Genomic DNA, 15331 nt, shown 5'->3' with positions numbered 1-15331 from the left:
GTAAAACGTGGTTCTGCAACGTCCTCCGTGGGCTGGTTGTCTGCTTTCAGCTGAGCGGCCCCTCTTTGTCAAACGCCACCGCCCCGACCCTGGTGCCCAGAGGAGCGCAACCAGTCACAGAATAGACCCACGCAAACGGTTTCACTGTTTATTTACGGCAAACCCCCCGCTCCTGTGATCGCCTCCGTCAGAAGTTCCTAGGACAAAAGGACAGCGTTAAAGCCTTGTTCCTGGAAAGGTCCGGGGCCCCTGCCCAAACGCAGGCCCGCAGGCCCTCTGACTTACTTGGAAACGATGCCGTCGGCCTTGGCCAGCCGGAGGATGGAGTCATCGGACTCACCCTGGAAAAAGCAGGGCCGGCTGTCTCCTCTGCCCCCCACGGCTGGCCGAGCACCGCTCGCTCGGTCTCCCGGGCTCCCCTCTGACCGCCCCGCGCGGGACGGGGGTCCTCTAGGAGCCAGGGTGGCCCTTCCCCAGCCCCCAGGCCCCCGGCCGCACCCCCAGGAAGGCCCGGCGGCCGCACGTGGACCGCGCCGGCTCACGTCCCCTCCCCGTTCTCAGCGCCGGGGAGGGACACACTCACCATCCTGCGGATGGCCCCGCAGATCGCGTAGGTCTTGAACTGGCCGTTGAACCTGCCCGTCACCTTGTCGACCTGCAAGTCGTCACCCGGTGTCACGGAGACCGCCAGGCGCCTCCCGCTCCACACCGGGGGCCCGGGGAGGACCGACCCCGCGGACCGCCCTGGGAGCGTCCTCGCCGGAGGGACTGGCCCTCCGCCGCCCGGCTCACCTCGGCCACGTTCATCTGGATGGACGCGTGGTCCTTGGCGCCGATGATGCGGTTGCTGGCGGAGCTGCGGGGGATGGGGGGGGCGCGGTGAGCGGGCGGGGTGGGGGGAGCTGTGGGGGCGGCGGGATTCGGGGCGGACGTCGCTCACCATTTCCGCGGCACGTACAGGTCCACGAACTCGCCGGCGTCGTTCTGCATGGCGAGGGCGCGCCTGCGAGACCCCGCGGCGCCGTGAGGCCGGGCCGTGTCCCCTCCCCGCCCGCCGCGGCCCGGGTCTCCCACCACCCCCACCCCGGCCCGGGCTCCCATGCCCCACCCCCGGCCGGGGCTCCCACGCCCCTCCGGGGCCCCCCGCCCGCCGCGGCCCGGGTCTTCCGCCCGCTCCCGCCCGGCCGCGCGACGCACTTGCTGCCGGCACCACGAGCGCGAGCGCAGAAAGGAAGCGCGGCGTCCCCCGGCAGCGGTATTGGGAGGCGGGGCGGGGCCTCGGGGAGTGCTTCCGGGTCCCGACACGCCGCGCGCAGCCTGCCTTTCGGGTGTACTTCCGCTTCCGGTGGAGGGGGCGGGACCTCCGTGCGCTGGGCGGCGGGGCGGGGAGCGAGGGGGGGGCGCCCGGGGCGGCGACCTGCGGGCTCGCGAGGGCGGACGGCGCGGGCGGGCGGTGGGGAAGAGCGGCGACGCGGAACGTGCAGCAGCGTCCTGGGCCTTAGCCGGCGGAAGTGGCCGCGGACCCGGCGCGCTGGGAACCCCAGGGCGTGTGGGCAGGCGGCGGCGGGAGCGGCGGGGTTCGGGCCGGGTCCCCTCTGCGGCGGGTGCGGGCGTCCCCCCTCGGTCGGAAACCGAGGTCCGAGCAGGGAGGGACGCCGCCGAGGGTGGGGGCGGGGCCCGGCCCCGGGCAGCGCTGAGCCGGACGGGCCGGTGCCCCGCAGCCCCCGGAGTGCGCGTGGCGGCTCCGCGGCGGATTTCTCGGCTCAGAGCAGTCGGGCCCGCGTGCGCGCAGGGGCTGCCGGAGCTGAGCGGCTGGGGGGTTGTCCGTGCGCCCGCCTCGCCCTGCCCGGTCTCGGCTCCCGCACCACCTCCCTGACCCGAGTCGCTGTCCGCGGGCACCCAGGACACGCCGCCGGGCCAGCCCGGCCGCACGCACCCTGTTTGCCAGCCTCACTCTGGGCCTGGACGGAGCTGGGGCTGCAGGTTCCCGGTGCTTGGGAGCCAGCCGACCTGTAAACAGGGCGTCTGCTGTCCCTTCCCCTGAGGTCCGGCTGAGGCCGCCCCCGCTGGGCGGTCACTCCGTGGGCCTGCAGGCCGCCCCACGCGTGCACGGACATGACCTGCTCGTGGAAGGGGGTTCATGCAGCCGGCCGGTCTGCACGTGGGTCGGCACGGCAAGATTCTGTAGCTGGGAGGCGGGAGGCAGAGGCAGCTGGAGCGCCAGAATGCGGGAAGGGAGACAGGTCTGCAGAGGGTCTCCTCGGAGCTCGGGGCGCAATAGAGAGCGGGGGATACACCGCACGTGTGGTCACATGATTGTCCACCGGGCTACCGAGACCACACCGGGGCAAAGATCTGTCTTTTCAACAAACGGTGAAACGGGAAATCGGGACATTCACATGGATGAATGAATGAATGAAGCTGGCCCCTGCCTCACCCCGATACAAAATTAAAGTGGATCAAGGGCCCAAAACTATAAAATTCTTCGAAGAAAACGTAGAATACAAGCTTCATGGTATTGGACTTGGTGATTTTGATAGGAGACCAAAGGCATGGACAAAAACGAGACAGATAGCACCTCGTGAAAATTTTTTAAATTTGCACATCAAAAAACAACATCAATAAAGTAAAAAGGCAACCCACAGAGTGGGAGGAAATATTGCAAATTATACATCTGATAAGGGGTCAATATCCAGAATGGAGAAAAAAAACGGAACAGAAAAGCAAGCGACCCAAATCAAAAGCAGACATTTCTCCAAAGAAGATGTACGAACAGCCAGGAAGCACGTTTAAAATGGCTCCACCTCACTAATGAGGGAGACGCAGACCAAGACCCCAGTGAGATTCCACTTCACACCTGTTAGGAGGGCAACAACAAAGAGGAATGTTGGCATGGGTGTGGAGAAACCGGAACCCTTGCCCCTTGGTGGTAGAAATACAACGTGTGCAACCATCGTGGGGTACCATAGTGGTTCCTCAATTAAAAGGAATTACCAAATGATCAACAAGTCCACTGTTGAGTGTATACACGGAAGAAGCGAGATCTCAAAGGGACGTTTGTACACCTGTCAAGGCAGCGCCACCCACAGTAGTCAGAAGTAACCCATATGCCCACTGGCGTATGAGCAGATGAACCAGATGTGGTCTGCATGTACAAGGGAGTGTTACTCTGCCTTAAAAAGAAAGAAAATTATGACACATGCATATAGTGAAACCTTGCAGACATTACACGGGGTGGAATACGCCAGTCACAGGAAGACAAATCCTGCTCAGTCACACTTTCTGGAGGTGCTTGGAGTCCTCAGAACTGGAGAGGAGGATGGTGGAGGCCCGTGTCTGCGGAAGGGGAACAAAGTTATGTTTAATGGGGACAGAGTTTCAGTTCTGCAAAATGAAGAGTCCTGGAGAAGGACAGCAGCGATGGTGGTATGTCACTAATGTATTTAATACCACTGAGTGGCACCCGTAAATGGTTAACATGCCAGTTTTTTGTTACTTGTGTTTTATTTATTTTAAAGATTTTATTTTTAAGTAATCTCTGCACCCAACATGGGACTCAAACCCACAACCCCACGGTCAAGAGTCTCTCCCTCCACCAGCTGAGCCAGCTGGGCGCCCCATGTTTATTGTTAACACAATTAAAAAAAAAAAAAAAGTAAGACTGTAGGACACAAACAAGTGTACACACTCCTTTCCACTAGGGCAGAGTCCCAAGACCCAAGTTCTTTTTTTTTTTTTTTAAGATTTTATTTATTCATTTGACAGAGATCACAAGTAGGCAGAGAGGCAGGCAGAGAGAGAGGAGGAAGCAGGCTCCCCGCCGAGCAGAGAGCCCAATGCGGGGCTCGATCCCAGGACCCTGGACTCATGACCTGAGCCGAAGGCAGAGGCTTTAACCCACTGAACCACCCCGGCGCCCCCCAAGGCCAAGTTCTTCGAGGGGAAATTCTGTGCCCCCTACCCTATGGCCCGTGACATCTGGATGAGCCCCTCTCTTCAGAAACCCTGCTGTCTGAAGTCCCACGTCCCCCTTGGAGCAAGTGGTCCCTGAAGGGAGCCAGGTAGGCCTCTCACCAGTAGGGCCCGGCCACCTGTAGAGAGAGGGTTGCCTGCAGACATCAAGAGCCTCGGTTAGGGGTGGCCTCACAGCACCTGCACTGTCCCCAGCAGCCACTGTGGGGCGTCCAAGAGCTGCGCCTGGCACTGCCAGCAGCTGTGGGAGAGGCCCTAGACCAGAGGTTCACCTGTCCCCAGCCCACTTCCCTCCTGGCTGAAGGGGGCTGAACCACCTCCCTCAGACCCCTCGCCTCTTGCCCATGGGGTAAATTGTTCACTGAGCTTCCTGTGGGGTCCTCCAGGTTGGGGAAGGGCCAGAGGTCAGGCAGTACAAAGGGGTGGGGGGCAGGAGGACCTGGCACCTGAAGACACTGTCAGGCTCAGCCCCTTTGGTAGACCCAGGGCAGCTCCCAGGAGCAGCAGCTGTTGGGCAGGTGGTGCCGGTCAGGGTTCCTGTGCACGCCTGTGTCTGCTCAAGAATGTGTGCCTGTTCCTGTCCCCACTCCGGGTCACCTCGACCATCAATACCACATCAGGATCACAAGCTGAGTGTGTACTGTTTCTCTGCCTCTTAACTGAGTGACCTTGGACAAATTACTTAGCTGCCCTCTCCTGGCTGTTAAGTGGGGGCAACCGAATTAAAGCCACCCCACGGGGCTGGGGTCATCTGCATTCAACGGACTAACACATGCCGTGCTCAGAATGAGTGTGGCACTCAGGAAGTTCATGCACCACCACTGGCACCATCACCGCCACCACTGTCGTCACCACCATCACCATCGTCCCCACCACCGCCTCCAGCATCGTAATCACCATCATCACTTCCACCGTCACCGCCACCTCCATCGTCACCATCACCATCACCACCACCGCCATCACCCTCGTCACCATCACCATCACCACCACCGCCATCACCATCATCATTATTGTCGTTGTTCCGTCGTGACTCCAGGTCATAGGACTAGATTTGAATCCTGAGCAGGTGACAGGAAGCTGTACTGGAACCACCCCAGTCTCACACGGGTCCGCATTCAGGTTTTCCAGGCAGGTGGTGGTGACCAGCAGCATTCGCTTGGTGTCTGTGTGCACCAGTTGCTGCCCGTTTTCCCAGCACGCCTCGCAGGCCCACCGCAGACACCGGTCAACGAGGCCCTGCTATGTGGGGCAGCGCCGCCTTCCAGAGGACCCTCCGCCTCCTGCTCCCATAGCAGCTGTTTCTGGGCCAGGCAGGGCCAGGCCAGCGTGAAATGCATTGTGTGTGGAAGGGAACCAGCCCCAAACCAGGAAACCCTCCTTCCGGGCCTGGAGCGGCAGCCAGGGTGAGTGGCAGGTCAGGGCCGACCAGACCTGGCCAGGAGCTCCAGCCACCAGCCCTCCAGCCTGCCCTCCATTCTGTCCAGAGGAGGTCTGGCTCCCTTCCCTGGAGCTGTAGGGACGGGTGTGTGCAAGCTCGGGACCCACCCACCGGGCAGTCCGGCAGGCGCGCAGCCACAGCCTCCCAGCCTGACTCTGGCCTGACCTCTGATCTCAGACACGGGCAGTCACTGGCCCTCCCCGATCCCGATGAGGCTCAAAGGAGGTCATGGCGGGCGCGCAGCCCCACCATGCGGTCAACACCGCTGTCCCAGGCCCCAGGGCCTCTGGCGTCCTTACTCAGACAGTCAGAGCCCCAGGGAGCCTGGGAGGGCTGGGCCAGCTCCCGTTCTGCTTGATTTTACCTGATTTTATGATCTCATTTTGTCGCTTTCATTTTATTATTTCCCTATTTCTTACTTATATGTCAGTTTATTTCACTTTATCTCAATATCTTACTTTATTTTGTCATTTTATTTTACTTCTGGATTGTTTTCACTGAGATGTAACCCACATGTGGTAAAAAGCACAAACACGGGTCTGGAGTGTTCCAGCCCCTGGGTGTTTGCACCTGTGCACGCCTAAGGCATAGCCTTCTGATGACCATGCACCCTGGGCCAGGGTCTTGGCGTGCCGCCCCCTTCCCCACCAGACTCCCAGGAGGCTCCTGCTGGCCCCTTCCCAGGATGTGGCTGGAGGCACCCCGGAGGGCCAGCTGATGCGGGGCAGCCACCAGTGGGGGGGACACTGAGCTCGGAGTCACCCAAGACTGTCCCATCTTCTGGCCCCACCCCTCCCGCGGGGCTGGGTACAGAGGACTAAGCCAGGTGACAGGAAAGGAGGCGCTTCCGTCACAAGCACACACAGAGCGACCAGATGGCTGGTCGCAGCGCACACCGAGGGTTTGCCAGGCTGGCTGGGAGCCCGCGTGTTCCAGCCTGACCGTGCAGGCTTTCAGGTTCCGTGGAGATCGCTGCGGAGCACAGGCAGCAAAGCCTGCCAGGGCAGAGGCCAGGGTCTGAGCCCAAGCTGACTTCTGACCCCAGGCACAGACCGAGCCCCAGTGCAGGTGCCCCCGTCTCAAGGGAAGGCAGCACAGTAATGAGGGCGAGTCCCTGCGGGACCTGGGAACAGCCCGTGTTCCAGCACCAGCCCCTACTCCTGGCCCTTCTCCCTTCTGAGCCTCTGTTTCCCCCTCAGGAGGTTGAAGCCATTCTCGCAGTCCCATGGGTGGAGGTCAGGCTTCCCCAGGAAGGGGTGGGGAGGGATCAAAGCGTCACACTTGGGGGGCTCCAACTCAAGGAGACATGGGCCACCCTTGCACCCACCCTTCTGCTGCTGTTCCCCCCGTTGGAAACGGGATGGGGGCTCCCTGCCTGCCCACCTGTCTGGGAGGTGACCGTGCAGCAGGGCAGGCTCGGGCAACGGCGTGTCAGCAAGCAGCCCCGGCACCAGGCTCCACAGCAGTGGCGTCCGCAGTGTCTGGCCAGACAGCCGTGTGGAAGGAGCTCACCGCCTGGCATTCCCAGCGCCTGTGAACTGCGGCCTAAGAGGGGCCGCCTCCTGGGGAGGGTCCAGAGTGCTGGCCTAGCACCTGTCAAGGCACCACAGAGGCAACCCTGAGAGGAGGACAGTTGTGAGCCCATTTCACGGAGTGGGAAATAGAGGCCAAGTGCCAGGAGGTCCCCTCCCTCCAGAGTCACATAGCTGGGGCGTGGCGGGGAAGAGGGCTGAGGTAAACGCCCCCAGGACCGACAGCCTCTGTGTTGGAGAGGGGCGTGAACCTGGAGGTCTTAGCAGGGGCACCCGCAGGCTTGCACCCCAGTGACGCCCACTGTGGGCCTGGGATGGACTGCACAGGTAGGTGGCCCGAGTCCCCAGCCACAGGCGCTAACAGGGCCTCCTCCCTGGGCCCAGCCCCGCTGCCAGCTGGGCATGTCAACAGATGCTGAAACATGCCCAGAGGCAAAGGTGTGTTTGGCCTCAAAAGCCAGGGTGGGAAGTGACGGATCCAAACTCCTGTCCCAGGTACGTGGGCCTGGCCCAGGCTTGTCTCCTGCGGCTCTCCTGCGCCGCCCCCAGCTCCTCTCGGCTGTGGGCAGCTTTGTCTCCTTCCCTCAGCCCAGCTCTGCAGGCACTCTGGGCTCCTGAATTTCTGGGGGGTCCAGCACCGCCCCTCACTGGCCATGACCTTGTGCAAGTAGCTATGGGAAGGCGGTGGGGCGGTGCTCCTGGGCACGGCCGGGCACCGGGCCCTGCAGTTTACGAGACACATGGTCCCCACCCCAGGAGCTCCTGACCCGAGGAAGAGGCCCAGGACAGCAGCTCTCACCTGGGGGTGATTCCCCCAGGAACCATGCCAAGGTTGTCACGGCTGGGGGAAGAGAGGCGCTCACTGGCCACTAGCGAGTGGAGGTCAGGGGCACTGCTCCACAGCCCAGTGCCCAGGACGACCCCTCAGGGAGGCGTCGAACCCAGAATGCCTGGTCTGGGGTTTTGAAAGGTGGTCAGGGAAGGCCTCTCTGAGGAAGGGACATCACCACGCAGCAACCAGCCCCTAGAGTCCTCCTGGTGCCCCGGCAGGGAGGAGGGAGGACTGAGCCACAGACAAGCTGGCTGGGGGCAGGGCGAGGTGCAGGCCCGGGGAATTCCAGAAGGCTTCTTGGCTCCCTGCCGCCTCAGACACATTCCTTCCCGGGGTGGGCAGGAGACTGGCTTGGTGCATTCCTGATGGAGATCTGGAGATCGGCACGGGCGGAGCGAGCCAGAGAGAGCCACAGGCCCTGCCCCTCTCAGCTCCCTGGGGCCTCAGCCTCATTGCCAGGACTCAGGTGGGCCTTGGCTGGCGAGCCTGTGGGCACACGACCTGACCTGCAAACCGTCCAGGTGGGGAAGGAGTACCTTGCAGATCAGGTCAGGTCTTAACAACGTGGCGTGCTCAGCAGGACCAGAGCCGCAACGGGCCAGGTCACACACGGCCTCTCCGATGGCCGGTGCCCCCCCTCTGTAAAATGGGATTTTAGTGACAACAATGAGGCAGGAAAACACAATCAGCCCCATTTACACAGGAGTCCAGGGAGGCCATGCCCCTGACCTCAGCGCACACAGGCCAGCCCAGGCTCCCAGCCTGCACTGTCCCCCACTGCTCCTGGCAGGTTCCGAGAGGAGGCCCAGGTGAGACCAGGCGTGGGGCCCAGACCGCTTTCCAGAAGGAGACTGGATTCCTGATGGCCCCAGCGGCCTGGCAGGGAGCCGGGAGGTCTCCCGTGTTTACACTCCAGCAGAGGAGCTGCGAGACACATGTTTGTAAATGTTGGAGCCTGAGGCAGACAGAGGCCTGGAGCGGAGCCCAGCCACTCCTCGGCCGGGGGCACGGCCCCAGGTGATCCCGGAGCGGCTCTCAGCAGCCCACCCCTCTCCGCCCCACCAGCAGGGACGGAGCTAGAGGCTGCAGGCCCAGTCCCGCCGTATGGTGTTCACGAGCTCTCCTACTATGAATCAGGGCGACACTAGATGGACCGGGTCACAGGTCACTGCGTCTGGAGCACCGGTGACCCTAGCGGAGCTCCCTGTCTGCCCCCCGCCCCGGCTCAGGCCTGCTGGGGGACGTGCAGGGGTGAGGCTGGGAGCTCAGGGCTCATTTCACAGTCCAGCCTTTGGGCCACCAGCGGCAGGCCCCCTGCACAGCGACCAGGGCCTGCACGGTGAGACCCGCGGGGCACTCAGTGGGGACGGGGGGAGGGTGTGCATGACTCAGTGTCTCCACAGACATGACCCAGTGGCATCTCACGCTCAGGCTGAGTCAGTCCACTCTTGAGGGTTGGGGGTTCACCACAGCCCTAAACACAGGCCCACGTCTCACCAGAAGCTGGGACCAGCTGGTGTGCATGGGCAGGCCACATGTGGGGGTCGGTCCATGTGCACCCTGACGTGTCTCTGCCACCGCCATCTCTACCTGAGGCCTGACGGGCACTCATTCCTGCCTATGTGGTGCCTCCGGGACGTCCACCCAGCCTCCACGATGGGAAAAGCCAGTGGCCGAGCCGTGCCCCAAGCCCTCTCCCGGTCCCTGGGCGGCCTCCTCGAAGAGCCCGTGTCCCAGGACACAGCCATGTTGCAGCGGTCCACGGGCCTCGGTGCTTTCCAGGCTGACCGGCTTCCCCCGGCGCACTGGCCTCACCGCACCCCTGCTCGCCCACGCACGGACCCACGCCACTCGTGGACATGTGCCTCCGTCTCTCCCGCTGACATCCCCACAGCCGAAGGGCTGGGTCCCCTGGTGACGCGGGGCTTCGTCTGCAAGGAGGCCACCCCAGCGGCCACGAGGGGCTGTGGCCACAGAGCAAGGACACCACCGTGGACCTTGGGCCGCTCTGGTGGTGCTGGTACCCCATCGGCCTGCCTACCATGTGGCCGCTAGGCCAGGGGAAGGCAGCGGCCTGGGGTCTGGCTCCTGCTCCACATGGGGCTCCGGACACAAGATAAATCACAAGATAATGAAATGAGGTCATGAATTTAAGCAGCTGAGTGAACAAAGGAAGTCTATGCCACAGACAGGCATCTGGGGGCGCAGCTGTGGTCTGGGGGCATGACCGTGGTCTAGGGTGCACTGAGAGCGGGGGAGGGAGGCCTTCCTGGTGTCAGGAGCCCTGTCATCACAGCAGGGCCGTGGAGGGGGCTTTGTGAGGCTGGAGTGCCGGGGGACGTGGTGCAGCCTCTCAGCCGAGGCAGGCAGTGGAGGGACCCTGTTTCTCAGTGGGGGTGGCGGGGCAGATGGGTCTCAGCCCCCAGATGGCGTCCAGGCCAGGGCTCCCCAGAGAAATGACTCAGACTCCAGCCAGCCCAGTCTGAACCGCAGCAGGAGAGACGGGGCAGGGGCTGCTCAGCGCCTCCCCCCGACACACAGTTCCCCAGCCAGCCTCGGGCTGCGTCCCCTTCAGAGCACGTCCTAGACGGATGGCTGTCCACACCACGGTGTGTGCCTCTCTGGCCCCTTCCTGGCTCCCTTCCTCCCCAAGCCTCAGTTTCCCTTCTGGGAAACAGAACAGTGATTCCCAGCAGCTGAGCGGCTGCTTTTAAGGTGCAGGCACGTTGGGGGGTCCAGGGGCCCCCACAGGGTTCTCAGGAAACCTGGCTGAGAAAGCGACTTGGGGGAGGCACAGAGGGTGGTCCAGCCCAGTCCCAAAGTACAGTCACTGTGGGTCCCACCTCACTCTGCTCCCCTGGCCCGTGGGGGAGGCAAGAGTTCCCTGCCTTGCACAGCTGGCCTGGCGAAGGGCCGCACCCAAACACATAGTGGGGGCCATTAGCACTGTCTCCCTCTGCCTGTGGCCCAGGCCTCCCTCGGTGGTAGCTTGGGGTGCTGGCGGGTAGACTACGGGTGGGCAAGCATGTGGGGGGCAGGAAGATGGCACCTTCTTGCCCCTTGGACAAGGTGGACATCATCTCCACTTGCAGTGTCCTGGGGCTGTGTGGTGCAGCTCAGAGCCAGGGAAGGGGTCTGTCAGCTCAGGCCTAGGGGAGCCAGGTCCTTGCCAGTCACCCTGCTCCCCGGCCCAGCCCACGAGTGCCGCTGGAACCCTGTGACCACAGCTTCATGGCAAGGGTGGCCCAGTCTCCCCTCTGAGGCCAGACATGGGGCCAGGGGTGCCCTAGGGCTGCCCAAGAGGCTGAGTGGGGAAGAGCTAGGGCGTCAGGCAGGAAGGAGAGGAACAGAGAGAGCAGCCTGAGAGCAAGACAACCCCGAGAGGGAGAGTCAGAAAAGACAGAGGGTCCGCAGAGAAGGAAGGGGAAGGTGAGGGAGGCCCTGGCTCCAAGCCAGTCCAGCCCAGGCCGAGGAGAAGGAGACCTGATGGGGGCTGTGTGCCAGGCTGGTCTGGCCCAGAGCAGGGCTGCAGGGAAGGGAGGGGACCGTGCCTGCTGGGCACTGGTGCAGCTCATGTGATGCCCAGAGGGCTGGCTGCTCTGCACCGCCCCCCACTCCCCGCAGCAGACCCAGCAGGATTCAGGGGAGTCTGCTCGTGCCGCCAGGACCAGAGGCCGTGGGGAGCTGCAATTGGACCCCCTTCATCACAGGGCCCCCAACCAGAGGTCCCAAAGCTGGCAAGGGGGTCCAGGCTAATCTGGCTCCTTTCTACGGATGGTAGGCCCCAGAGGCTGGGGTCTGGGCGCTGCTGGAGGCACTCTGGACGGTCGGGCCCTGGCAGCCCCGGCCCTGCCCTTCCCGGGGGATCAGATTCCTCCTGCGCTGAGGACTCCTGGCCATATAAGGCTGTCTGCGGGCACCTCCTGGAGAAGCTGCGGAGCCCTCAGCCCTGCCCGCCCCCCGTGGGAGCCCGAGCTTGGCCAGGTGCCCAAGGATGGAGGCGGGGAAGGGGCGTGCTGGCGCCCGATCCTGTGTGTGTGGGAGGACAGCAGGGGCCGCAGGCCTGGGGCCCCACCGGACCGGCTCCCCTCTGTGCTCAGCCCCCAAACCCCTCACCTGTCCCCCCCACCCCCGGGGCTGCCTAGTCTGAGGTGTGACAAAGGGAGGCGGCGGAGTCTGTCTCGCACCCCAGTCAGTGCCAGGAGGGGCTCTCTCAAGAAAGGTGTATGGGGCGGGGGGGTCGGAGAGCAGCTTCATTGTGGACCAGGACCTTCCTTTGCTCTCCCAGACGCACAGATGCTGGAGGAGCGGACTCTGTGCCCTGCCCGTCCCTCCCCCCAACCCCCTCTAGGCTGGGGCCCAAGGGTTGTTGCTGGAGCTTCTCCCCGAGGCCCGGAGAGAGGCTTTTGGTGGAGGGGGACAGGGGTGCCACTCTCCCGACATGCCCCTGCAGGGGACGCTTCTGGCTCGCAGACCCTGGCCTTGGATGGGGTGCAGGATGGGGACAGGAATGGGGTCATTGGGGCAGAGCAATGAGGGGTTCTTCCTGGGGGCCTGAGCCTTTCTCAGAATCGTTCCCGGGCCCTCCACAGCTTGGCTGGCCTGGGGGAGGCAAACCTGAGAGGCCGGTCCTCCGTGCAGGGGCCAGGCCCGGAGCCACTGCTCAGCCAACGAGGCAGGACACAGCTGAGATTTAACTTAACAGAATGAGTAAGTCCAAGAAGTCAGACCAGGAATCAACGCCCGCTGACTCTGGGGGCGGTTCCTGGAGGGTCCAGACCCGAGGCAGGAAGGGAGGGAGGGGCCGGACAAAGAGCAGGTGTTCCAGGTGGAGGTGACAGGGTCAAGGTCCCCTGAGAGGGGAGGGGAGCAGGACACTCTTCAGCAAGGACGACTGTACGGAGGGGCACCTGCTCCACAAGGCCTGGTGGGCTGCGGTAAGGGGTCTGGCTCTTGTCCTGAGCCAAGTGGAAGCCCCCCGGGGGCTGGGTGGAGCCGGGGTGCCTTGTAGGGCTACCTGCAGCTGCTCCAGGCCAGAGAAGCTCACCGCGCACTCACAAAGCCAGGTGGCTCGAAGCCATTTGGGGAAGGAGTCCCCTCCCCTCATCTGAAGGGTCCAGGGTCCCTGCACATCTGTGCCACTCTCGTGGCATCCTTGGAGCCATGCAGCCCTGTACTCCCGAGCACCCCGGGGTCACATGCTTTTATAGGCCAGCCTGCCTGTCCAAGGCACCAAGTGGGAGGAAGGCAAGCCCAGCTGGGGAAAGGAGCTTTGGGAGCCCTCCTGAGAGAGCCCAGGATTGGGGGACCGGCCAGCCCTGGTCTAAGCCTGCCTATGCTCCATCCCGTGGGCAAGTCCTCCTCCCACCATCAGGACGCCCACAGGTCAGGCCTGCAGTGGGCGCCCCGTGGAGCATGGCCTGGATGCTGGGCACAAAGCAAGCCGCCAGGGAAACTCCTGGGGTTCTGGGGTCAGAAGGCTCCCAGAGTAGGGACCTTGGCCGGGCAGCTTATGTTCCTGCTGGGGGTCTACTCTGAGCCTGGCAGACTGTGAGTTTCCCAGAACCACATGCCCTTGAAGCCAGGGAGAGCCCCGTGATGGCCAGCCAGGGCTGTAGGCAGGGAGGAAAAAGTACCACTCCTTCCAGAGCAACAAGGGGCCTGCCTCTGGGCCCCTCCTCATGCAGGAATACTGGAGCTCTCCCCTGGCCCCATCCTTCTGAGGGCAACAGTCCTTGACGTCGGGGGGGACACAGGTGGTGGTGCAGGAGGTAAGGGGCGCTCCTAGCCTAAGGGAGGAGCCAGCTGCTATTCTGGGCCTCCTTCCAGCTCTCAGGCCCTGGCCCCCATTCCTGGAGGCCTGTCCTCTGCCCACTGGCAGCTCCTAAGCTCTGGGCCGGTCCCATGGTGGGCTGTACCCACGAAAGGTCATGGGAAGGCTGTGGGCTGAGCAATGGCCAAGAGGGGACCAGGATCTCCCTCAGTCCTGCCGGGTTGATGACCTCCCGCTGAGGCCTTCTTCCAGCGGCAAGTCTTCAGGGCGCCCAGCTGGTCTGTGTCTCCCTCCCACAGGACCGGGTTCTGCCGTGGCTGACAGTGGCCACCAGACTCAGCTTGGTGCCTGCCCCTGGCCCCCCTGCCCGTGGCTGGGGTACATGTTCTCACCAGCTGGGTTCCCTGGAAGGGCATCAGAGCAGCCCTCAGAAAGGGAGCAGCCCTCAGATATCCCAAAGCACAGAGCGAGCTACCCAGCAAGCCCTCTTCCTGCAGAGATGGGCTTCCCCAGCGGCAGCGCAGAGCCCTGTGGCCTCACTCGGTGGGCGGGCGGCCGCCGGAACTGCCGGAACTGCGGGGCCGCCTCCGCCTCACAGCTCTGCAGGGACACCACCCCGACAGGCCAACTGCACAGCTTCTCCCCAGAGCACAGGGCCGGGGGAGAGCTGGACCCTGGGGACAGTAGGTCGGGCACAGTCATCTGTTACTGACTGGGACGGCGATGATGTGTGCAGAGCGAGTGGACACCCCGTGCCCCCGCTTTCCAGCCAGGCCGGCTTCCCCCGAGGTTATGGCTCAGGCTGTCAGACGTGCGGGTGCCCTGCCCCCCACACATCTGCCCTGGCGATGGCGCTGACTGGGGGGCTTCTGAGGATGCCTCCACCGAGTGGGGAGCGGGGTAGGGGCTCAGGTGAGGGGGTCGTCCTGAGGCCAAGCTTATCTGCCTCAGGGGTGAGGGCCAGGGCCGGGAGTACCTCTTCCCCCCCCCCCACCTGTCTCCAACCTCCCACGGGTCCCATTTACCCTGAGGCTGGGTGGGGAGGTGCTCGGGTTTGGGGCCTCCCATCTGGTGGTGGCCAGCATCTGGTAGGAGGAGGAAGACAGGGCGCTTCTGAGCCCCTCCCCGCCGGCGGGCTCCTGCCTTTGATAACCTGGGACCCTTCATCAGGGACCAGTGTCCAAAAGGTACCCAGTTAAGTGTCAGGGGAGAAAATGTATGGCTGACTGAGTCCATCCTCCTTGCTAACTTGCCCTCCTGACAGTGCTGGAGCTTTCAGCCTCGGTTTCCCCACTCGTAAGAAGGAAAAGGGGCCGGCTGGCCTGGGAGTCAGAAGAAGACGGGAGCCATCAGTGGGTCGTTTGCGGGTGACTTGCCAGAAATGTGACATGGGAGGCCAGGGTAGAGGTGGGCAGAGAGGACCCCGCCCTCCCCTGCCCTGCCCGCCTGCCCACAGAGGGCCCCTCCAAGAGGCCAGTGTGCAGCCTTACTGGGACAGCGTCTTCGTCCTTCCCGCTGCCCCCTTCCTGGACACAGCAGCTGGCATGGGCACAGGGTGGGCACATTCTCCTGCCCACTTCGGTTCCCCCCCACCCCAGTTGCTCCTGGGACAGCTGTCTGCCGGGAAACCACTAGCCCCGGATTAACCCTTCCCGCACCAGATGCCCTGGCTGACTTGGCACATTCTCAGGCTACCCCTCCTCCCCTGGCCTGCTCTATGCCCTCAGAGGGCAGAGGCCTGGCCGCTACGGGGCTCTGCCGGCTGCCCCCCCCCCCCCACCCAG

At 63.5% G+C, this 15331-nt stretch overlaps 2 protein-coding genes and 1 long non-coding RNA gene across 3 annotated transcripts; 2 read left to right on the top strand and 1 right to left on the bottom strand.

The window, feature by feature from the left end:
• Positions 1-137: 137 nt before the first annotated feature.
• On the bottom strand, positions 138-1345 carry RPS21 (ribosomal protein S21). Its single transcript, XM_047745326.1, has 6 exons — positions 1198-1345; positions 941-1003; positions 793-856; positions 584-655; positions 286-341; positions 138-197 (listed from the first exon to the last, which is right to left on the bottom strand). Exons 2-6 carry the CDS (start codon positions 988-990, stop codon positions 188-190), a joined length of 252 nt encoding a protein of 83 aa, XP_047601282.1. The 5' UTR covers positions 991-1003; positions 1198-1345; the 3' UTR covers positions 138-187.
• Positions 989-3833, top strand: LOC125109914 (translation initiation factor IF-2-like). The gene is made up of 3 exons (XM_047746998.1): positions 989-1023; positions 1317-1782; positions 1842-3833. Exons 1-3 carry the CDS (start codon positions 989-991, stop codon positions 2409-2411), a joined length of 1071 nt encoding a protein of 356 aa, XP_047602954.1. The 3' UTR covers positions 2412-3833.
• A 90-nt stretch (positions 3834-3923) lies between these two features.
• On the top strand, positions 3924-15030 carry LOC125108905 (uncharacterized). The gene is made up of 3 exons (XR_007130045.1): positions 3924-4778; positions 10937-10946; positions 15020-15030. It is a non-coding gene; the product is annotated as an uncharacterized LOC125108905 (long non-coding RNA).
• Positions 15031-15331: the final 301 nt, after the last annotated feature.

This window comes from Lutra lutra, chromosome 9 (assembly GCF_902655055.1).
Source record: "Lutra lutra chromosome 9, mLutLut1.2, whole genome shotgun sequence".
Classification (NCBI taxonomy): domain Eukaryota; kingdom Metazoa; phylum Chordata; class Mammalia; order Carnivora; family Mustelidae; genus Lutra; species Lutra lutra.
This window is presented reverse-complemented; position numbering and strand designations above follow the sequence as displayed.

Excerpts from the sequence above, each read along its gene's own strand:
- LOC125109914 (XM_047746998.1), top strand. The coding sequence starts at position 989 with ATGGCGAGGGCGCGCCTGCGAGACCCCGCGGCGCC. Across the intron at positions 1,024-1,316 it reads CTGCGAGACCCCGCGGCGCC|CCTGCCTTTCGGGTGTACTT; the intron begins GTGAGGCCGGGC and ends CGCCGCGCGCAG. Across the intron at positions 1,783-1,841 it reads CTCAGAGCAGTCGGGCCCGC|CCTGCCCGGTCTCGGCTCCC; the intron begins GTGCGCGCAGGG and ends CGCCCGCCTCGC.
- RPS21 (XM_047745326.1), bottom strand. The coding sequence starts at position 990 with ATGCAGAACGACGCCGGCGAGTTCGTGGACCTGTACGTGCCGCGGAAA. Across the intron at positions 857-940 it reads CTGTACGTGCCGCGGAAATG|CTCCGCCAGCAACCGCATCA; the intron begins GTGAGCGACGTC and ends CATCCCCCGCAG. Across the intron at positions 342-583 it reads GCGGGGCCATCCGCAGGATG|GGTGAGTCCGATGACTCCAT; the intron begins GTGAGTGTGTCC and ends TGCTTTTTCCAG.